This window comes from Mya arenaria, chromosome 11, assembly GCF_026914265.1.
Source record: "Mya arenaria isolate MELC-2E11 chromosome 11, ASM2691426v1".
NCBI lineage: Eukaryota > Metazoa > Mollusca > Bivalvia > Myida > Myidae > Mya > Mya arenaria.
In genome coordinates, this window is record NC_069132.1 from 4,478,477 (window position 1) to 4,486,645 (window position 8,169).

At 40.0% G+C, this 8,169-nt stretch overlaps 1 protein-coding gene across 1 annotated transcript in view; it reads left to right on the top strand.

Moving 5' to 3' along the window:
* Positions 1-7,511, top strand: part of LOC128208912 (galactose mutarotase-like) — a 14,877-nt gene extending 7,366 nt beyond the window's left edge. The window contains exons 6-8 of the mRNA XM_052912619.1: positions 4,260-4,407; positions 4,764-4,947; positions 6,117-7,511. Coding sequence (XP_052768579.1) covers positions 4,260-4,407; positions 4,764-4,947; positions 6,117-6,215 — 431 coding nt within the window. The 3' untranslated portion in view covers positions 6,216-7,511. The remainder of the gene's footprint in view (positions 1-4,259; positions 4,408-4,763; positions 4,948-6,116) is intronic.
* Positions 7,512-8,169: the final 658 nt, after the last annotated feature.

An 8,169-nucleotide genomic window follows, 5' to 3' on the forward strand; every position in this document is an offset into this window, starting at 1 on the left:
CAGGTATATCAGGCATACGGTCCAATGCAAACCAGCCAATACGGCTTCCATGAGCCGTTCAAAGGTGGCTGGAGCGTTACATAAACCGAATGGCATAACTGTAAACTCATATAAACCTTTCCGGGTAATGAACGCTGTCTTTTGCCTATCATTCTCGTCCATCTCAACTTGCCAGTATCCCGAACTAAGATCTAAGCAAGAAAACCATTTTGATCCAGCTAACTGGTCCAATGATTCGTCCACTCTGGGTAATGGATAGGCATCTTTAATGGTAACGTCATTCAGACGACGATAATCAACACAAAAACGACGACTTCCATCCTTCTTCTTTACGAGAACGATTCCGCTTGCCCATGGACTAGTTGAAGGCTTGATGATGCCTTCATCTAGCATTTTGTCAATTTGGGTTTCAGCCTCGGTTTGCAAATGTACTGGGATACGTCGAATCGGCTGTCGAATTGCTGATGCATTTCCTGTAGGTATCTGATGCTTTATAATGCCAGTTCTGCCAAGGTCGGTATCGTTTTCGGAAAATATATGCGCAAACTTAGTCAGCAGCTTCCGCACTTCAATTTTCTCATTTCTTGTCATACCATCCGATGCTCGGTTATATACGTCATGCATGTGTTCAGGAAGACAGGTGGTATCGGATTGTTTCATTCTTGGTTCTTCAACCTTGTCAACCTGCGTCATAATAGCTATGTTGGTGTTTGGATACAAGGTTTGTGCTTCCTTTGAAAAGTTTGCCAGCCTTATTGGAATAATATCATTAGCCTTCACCAATGTGCGTGCAGCTATCCCTTTGCCAATCTCCAAAGACTTCATTGTAGGCTCCACTACGCCCAGTCCAAGACGTTTGACTCCTGGTTCTACACATCTTCCTGTGGTCATAATCTCTGAACCAGCTGGGATAACCACCTGTTCGGCTAAAACAATCCGATAACATCCTATATTACCATTGCATTGTAACTGTATCCTATCTCCATGAATGAGCATTGTGTTGTTTTGGGTATCAATGATTACTCCATTAGCTTGCATAAAGTCTATACCCAATACTACGTCAACTTCTAATTCTGCTATTACCACAAATATCGTGCACTGAATTTCTCCAAACTCTAGCGTCAGCTCTGTTTTTCCTACAACTTCCAAGTTGTTACCAGTAGCCGAAACGATTGGTTTATCGAAGTTTGTTATCGTATGCTTGGTATGGATACTCTGCCAAAGTCGTTTGGATATCAGGGATAAGGTAGCTCCCGTGTCAACTAAACAGCTTACTTTTGTTTCGTCTATCTGAGCAGAAGCATACAGTCCTGCAGAGAGTCTCCTTGTTGTCTTAACGGTATGCTTAGGTCTGTTTTCTTCTGCGTTTCACTTTGGACTTTGTCTCGACCTCTCATTAAGCTGTGGACAGTTATTCCTCAAGTGTCTGTCCGACCCGCATTGATAACATGTTCTTTTCAGGGTCCTTGGTTTATCTACATTTTCTCTGGTCTTATTGGAAAAAGACTGCGTTGGCTTGGTGTCCCTTAGGTTGTTTTGCCTCTGCATGTCCCGAACCAATGTCTCAAGCCTTGAGACAGACTTTGTCAGATTTTCAATAGCCTTAGCCTGTGTTTCAGTCTCAGTGGATGCCGTCCTTATCTGCTCATGCTGTCTTTTCTCAGCCCGATAAAAAGCTTCTAGCTCCACTGCATGCCTCACAGCATCATTCAGGTTGGTTGGTCTTGACTGCTTGATTTTTAATCTCATGTCTGAATTAACCAACGCATCCATAAATTGCTCTTTTGCTAAGGTTTCTCTTACATCTATAGGTGCACTAGGGTACGCAAGGTTCGTAAGGCGTCTAATATCCTGACCTAGCTCTCCCATGGACTCAATTGCCTTCTGTCGCCTATCCCGAAGTTGAACCCTATATAGTTCAGTCTGGTTAGCAGGTGAAAATCGGTCTTCTAATGCTCTGGCTAACTCCTTGTAGTCAGTTGTGTTTGAGCTCAGGTTACCAAAGACACATTGGGCATGGCCCCTCAATGATACCGAAAGGTACAGACCTTTTTGTTCTTCAGACCATCCGTTTAGCTGAGCGCATGCCTCAAAATGTGCCTTGTAGTCCGTCCATGCTCCCGTGCCATCATATGTAGCAGGCTTCACATGGCACTTATTCTGGCCTGTACTACTTTTAGGTTTTGTAACCGGCCGTTTTATACGCTGGGTAACATGTCTGTCCATGCTCCTGTCCAGGGTCTCATCCGCTATTGGAGACGAAAAATTGCTATAGCCAGTTTGAGCATCATCCACTCTTTATATCAAACCTTATGCGTGGTTTAAGCTGAGGTTTGGGCGTAGACGTCATGCTCGGTGCTGCAGTTTTATCGAGCTCCTTTTGCAACGACGAAATTTCCTGCTCCAACTTAAGCCTTGTAATTTCTTGTTTCAAGACAGCATTTTCGTCGATCAGCCTCGAAACCTCGTTCTGGTTTGGGCTGTCCATGCTTCTTGAGTATTCAGGGGTAAGCTAGATTGCTATGAATCTATATTGCCCCACGTTGGGCGCCAAATTTTGTAACGTTTCTTCCCTAGCTAGCTCGGACACGCTACATTAAATTAAACTATAAACCTATTCTCGGACTGCATTGTCCCAAAAATTAAGTATGAAATTTATATTATATACACGTGATTGACAATGATTGCTTACAAAACCGAATGATTGGAGAAATAATTATAATGGTTCAAAAATCAACGTTCAATTATCCCAAAAGCAAGAACGAACAAACAGAAACACTACAACAACTATGCTGTAACTTCAAACAGGACCAGCATACAAAACGCTCATAAACCAATCACAATATATCAGCGAAACCCACAGTCCTAAATGTATAGCTTTTACGGGGAATCAAACCATTGACCCTGTTCCGTCTGTATCGCAATGATCCAGGCTTACTAAGAGGCCAAAAAGAAACCCCACGGATGTCCGAACCTGGAAACTAGAAGCTGTAGCGCAATGCTTCACTTTAATTCTCCTAGCCTCCAATAGTTCAGAACCCGCCCTAAACAGTACAAAAAGATACTTCAAAGAATCCCTATATATTATTAACTTGATGTTCTCACATCGGCGTCGAGACACGAACTAACTAATTCTATGCATTTCGCTTCTTATATACCCTCACATCACGTGACCAGAATGGAATGGTCCATTCTTAACAAGCTCTAAGGGTGAAACCATTATATATAACTAGCGTTACAGAGTAGGGGTGTCAACTTTATCAAACATACGAAAACGTAGAAAACTATTAAGAATACAACTTATTCGTATTAATTAATCATTTACTAGCTAAATTTAGACATTTAATACTAAAACCATAACATTAGTATTAAATACACGAAATCATATAAAGAAGTAATAGCGATAATGGCGAAAACCGTTTTTACGGTAAATAGTCAAATTCTTTATAACTTTCACTGAGACAGAAGAAGTTGATTTGTTTCATTCTTGAAATATGAAAAATAGACGTTTACTTGATTATCCTTTTATTTAAAGCTCAAACGAAGTGTAAAATCTCAACTTACTTTTCAGACGATAACACTATTTACTTTGTACGTATAACATAAAAACCTACGCCCAACTGTACTATCCGGAAATGTTTACTTTCCGGGCTCCGGCCTTTATGACTCCAAGAACATTACAATAATAACAACACTTGTTTGAATTGAAATAAGGGCATTTATTCTAGAATGCCGGAAGTTTAAAGTTATTTTTCCATATCTGGACAGCTAAAAAACCGCCATAATATAAGAACAAATATAAAATATAAAATCAAAAGGAATAAGAAAATAAAAATAAAATAAATTCAAAATGTGAGGTGAGCCAATAATGTCTTACGTTGTAGGAGAGGAGGAGAGGAGGAGGTGGTTTTCCAAAATTTTTAGCGTGGTTCCGCTTTGAATCTGAACGAAGAGTGATGGAATAGGAGTGCCTTGATTGGCTGATATTAGTCACGTGGTTTAAAGTTTCGGTCACATGATTTAAGACGATAAGACAATTGGCTCTGACGTCATTGGTCTAAATATACATCTTATTAATATCAAACAAAGACATAAATACTTATATATGTTTATAAAATTCATTAAACTATAGTCACTAGTGTGTGGCTAGCTCTGCACGAAGCAAAGGAAAAGCATGTCTGATGGTTTGTTCTTTTAAATGTTATCTTATTAATGTAGGTTAAATCAGCTGTAATAGCATTCTGTGTTTATTCACTCAGGCAAAATTCTGAGTGTAGAGGGCAGCTTGTTCGACTTCCGGAAGCCGGTGTTGCTAGGCGACGTGTTAGAGCGCATGCCCGGGAAAGACGGGCTCCACCACTCGCATCTCGTTCAAGGACATGACGGACAGAAAAGACTCGTTGCCAGGTTACCACTTTACATTTAAGCTCATCTCATCTGAGCAAAATCTATTGTGACCACCCTGTTGTCTGGAGTACAGGGATGGCGTGCCACGTCATATGGTTCAGTTTCACTGTAGCGAAGATTTATATTATAATTAATAAATGTATAAACAAGACATCGTAATGCTCTAGGATCAGACAATACATCCGATCATTAAACCTATGCACTGATTAATAATAATTATTATTATTTAACCAACCAGTGATTCTTAGTTTCATTTAAATTGACCTCGATATGCACATGCTTTATATCAAGCTCTTCGAAGAAACACAATGCTTTTTTTGACAACACATAATTGAAACTCACCCTTACACGTGCAGGGCGGAGCACAAAAACACGGGGAGGTACCTGGAGGTGTGGAGCACGGAGCCCCAGTTCGTCGCTTACTCGTGCTTCTACCTTGACTTCCTGTTGAAGGGCACCCCTTGTAAGGCCGGTCACGTGTACCAGAAAAGTGGCGGCATACTCTTCATGCCTCACAAATACCCGAACGCGGTCAACGTGGTATGTACACGGCTAGTATGACTATTTGGTTTCAGTTGTTAGTACACTAGGAAAAAACAGTTTTATAAGTCACAGGGTAAGCAGCTGACCGGGGCAAAGTAAATACATCCATTTAATAAACATGTTTATTGTGCCCCGTTTCTCCAATATCGGGTCACCAACTAACACCGTAACCTGTATTCATCGATCAAGACGCCAACTCTCTCTTGGAAATGTTTCATATTTTCATGGGAATCAGAACACAGACGCCATTTTGGTACTATAAATAGTGACTCAATTTGGAAAAATATGGGGTCACCGCGTGACCAGTCCTGGACCCATGGCGTCATTCAAGTCGGAGGCGTGATTTATGTTCACGAGTGCTTGTATTAAGCCTTTGGAAGCTTTCTTTTATCTTAATAGCGTGGTAAAATAAGATGATTGTTTTAAAGTATTAAGACATAACATGTATAACATATAAATATCTTTTTTTCTGTAAAATGCGTTTGTTTTTTTGTACGACTAAACTGTGGCAAATCATTAGGAGATAACACTATGATACCAAAAGTTGGAACCCTTCAACAAATGTTGATATTTGCTCGAATGTCGTCCTGGAAGACCACAATTTTGGTAAGCGTTAACAACGATAATGGTCACTTAAGTACTGCTTTCTTTTTACGTGATTGAATAAATGACATTATCACGTGATGTTATCAATGTATTGTTAAGATGCCAAAATATCTAAGTCAGTATGTCGGGCTCTGTGTCCACGTTTTTTCGCAGCAGTTTTCCGCTTCCTTACACTATCCATGTTGTGTTGTTGTGGATATATTAACACGAGAAGGTCACGTGATGAGTGTCGATAAATACACCGACGTTATTTTTAAACGTTTTGAACGATTTTCTCTTTTTTTCTTTTCATCTGGTGTCTGGTCCCTTTAAAGGCCTGACTTGATATTTGATATTTCAAAAACCTTAATGTCAGTAGACACAATGGAAGATAGGTAATTGTTTATGAATCTGACATTCGTTCGAAGGATTTCATTCAGACGAAACGGTGTAGTGTGTGTTAAATGCCAATTGTGGCAAATGTTCTTCACTTAAAATTAGTCCACAAATACTCCATTTGCATGAAACAACTCAACTTATTGTATAAAAACAAAATAATTGAGTTACCAATCTGATTTCAGGCGAGTTTCCCGAGCGTGGTTGTCCGGCCTGGTGAGACGTACCATGCGTCGTCCTCGTACAAGTTTGGGGTAACCCGGACTTGTGACGTCATCAGTTAAAATAATTTCTGTGGCGGAAGACAAAAACGAGATTTATATGTTTGATAGGATTGTAAAAGAACTCAACCAGTGTTCGTAGATTTAAATTTACGTTTTTTTTTTAATAATTTTTGCAAAAAAAAAAACAGAAACCAGTTATATATACAAGACTGCTGACAACAAAATTAGATCGCAGATTTTAATATTTAAGTTCAAAAATCGATGTTTTATGCATTTTTCTTAAGCCATAAACATATTTTTCTAACGAAAAATATGAAAATCTCCGATCTGATTTTTTTGTCAGCAATCTTTTATCATTGATATGCAGATATTTACGCAAAAAATTGCTCCTTCAAAGACAATAATATAAAAGTTGTAAAAATGGTATATCTGTGAGAGTGCAGCTTTAAATAGATAATGCGTGGATAATTAAGGCTTATGATAAATATCAAAGGCATGTGAAGAAAGAGATCTTGTGTGAAAACGAAATAATGTAAATAGCTATAACGCATGTTGGAAATACCGGTGTTTGTCGATCTAGTAAGGTAGACATGGTCGTGGTGCAGTGCGGTTGCGGTGAACTCTTGGTCGCCAGTGGAAGTGGTGGACCCTATGCCGCCAGTGGTAATGTCGGACTGAGTGCCGTCAGTGATAGTGGATGATTCTGGCCCGTCAGTGGTAGTGGATGACGACGGGCCGTCAGTGGTAGTGGATGACGACGGGCCGTCAGTGGTAGTGGGTGACTCCGGGCCGTCAGTGGTAGTGGATGACGCCGGGCCGTCAGTGGTAGTGGATGACTCCGGGCCGTCAGTGGTAGTGGATGCCTCCGATGAAACAGTTGTCGACGTTGACCCCACGTCGCCTGGTGTTGGGGATGCCTCAGTGACCTGATATAGCGTCTCAACCATTGCGCGGGCATCAGCCTCACGGGAAAACAACAGGCAGTAGCAACTTTCCATCTGAACAGGCTTCTTAGTCGTTGCAACATAAAATTCAATGCTGGATGTGGTGAAGGAGGCATCATGCATTTGCGCCAACGTAAACTCTCCCGTCATACCATGCATCAACACCATTCCACCCTGGTCATCATAAAAGCAGTCGGATATACATACGAGTTGTCAAAGTTGAAACGTGTCAATGGTATATCGTATCGCTTAGGAACACACATTTGCTAATACTTTAATAGGGACCGCTTTATTTAAGATCTTAGTCGCGGGGTGAAAATGTTCTGTGACATTTCTTGTTGTTAATTTACTGCGTATTTGCTTCCAGTATTTTAATTGAATTAACTTTGAGGAAATAAAATCTTAAATCTATTTTGAGTGCAAACCTACTATTCTTAAAACAATTGGTTTATGAAGCACCCACTTTGTAAATATTGGGATTTTAGAATTGCAAATAGCAAAAAAGAAGAGGTTTTAGGTTTGTGAAAATATACAAATCAAATGTTTTCCAAAGCTTACACTGTACGAGGCGACATCAGTTTCCATCATGTAGTTGATGATGACGTACGCCTCATTACGACCGTACTTGCCCGGGAAACTGAAGTCGCACCATCCTTCAACGTTGTACCTCCCCGGGACCTCATTCACATCGAAGAGGTATACAGACGCGTTGGATATAAAAGGATCTGTAATTGAAATAATGAATCTATTATAATGACATAAGCTGCAGTTGGAACCGATGTCTACATAACACTGCGCTTGAATGCATGTGTGCCTAATGTATGGCTAGAAAACAAATAATATCTTACTTTTCGAGTGGGGTCATATTAATTAGCGCTCATACAGAAAGTTAATTTAGCGAGTCATACATTATTCTAAAATTAGTTATTATTTTGTTGTTTATGTTCCGCAGTGGATATGCAATATGTTTTCTATATACAAGTGTTTAGAACTTGACATGTGAATGTCTGTTATACCAATGTTGTTCATTTGTAAGTCAAATACTGGACGGCTGGACGGGGCGAAAATTA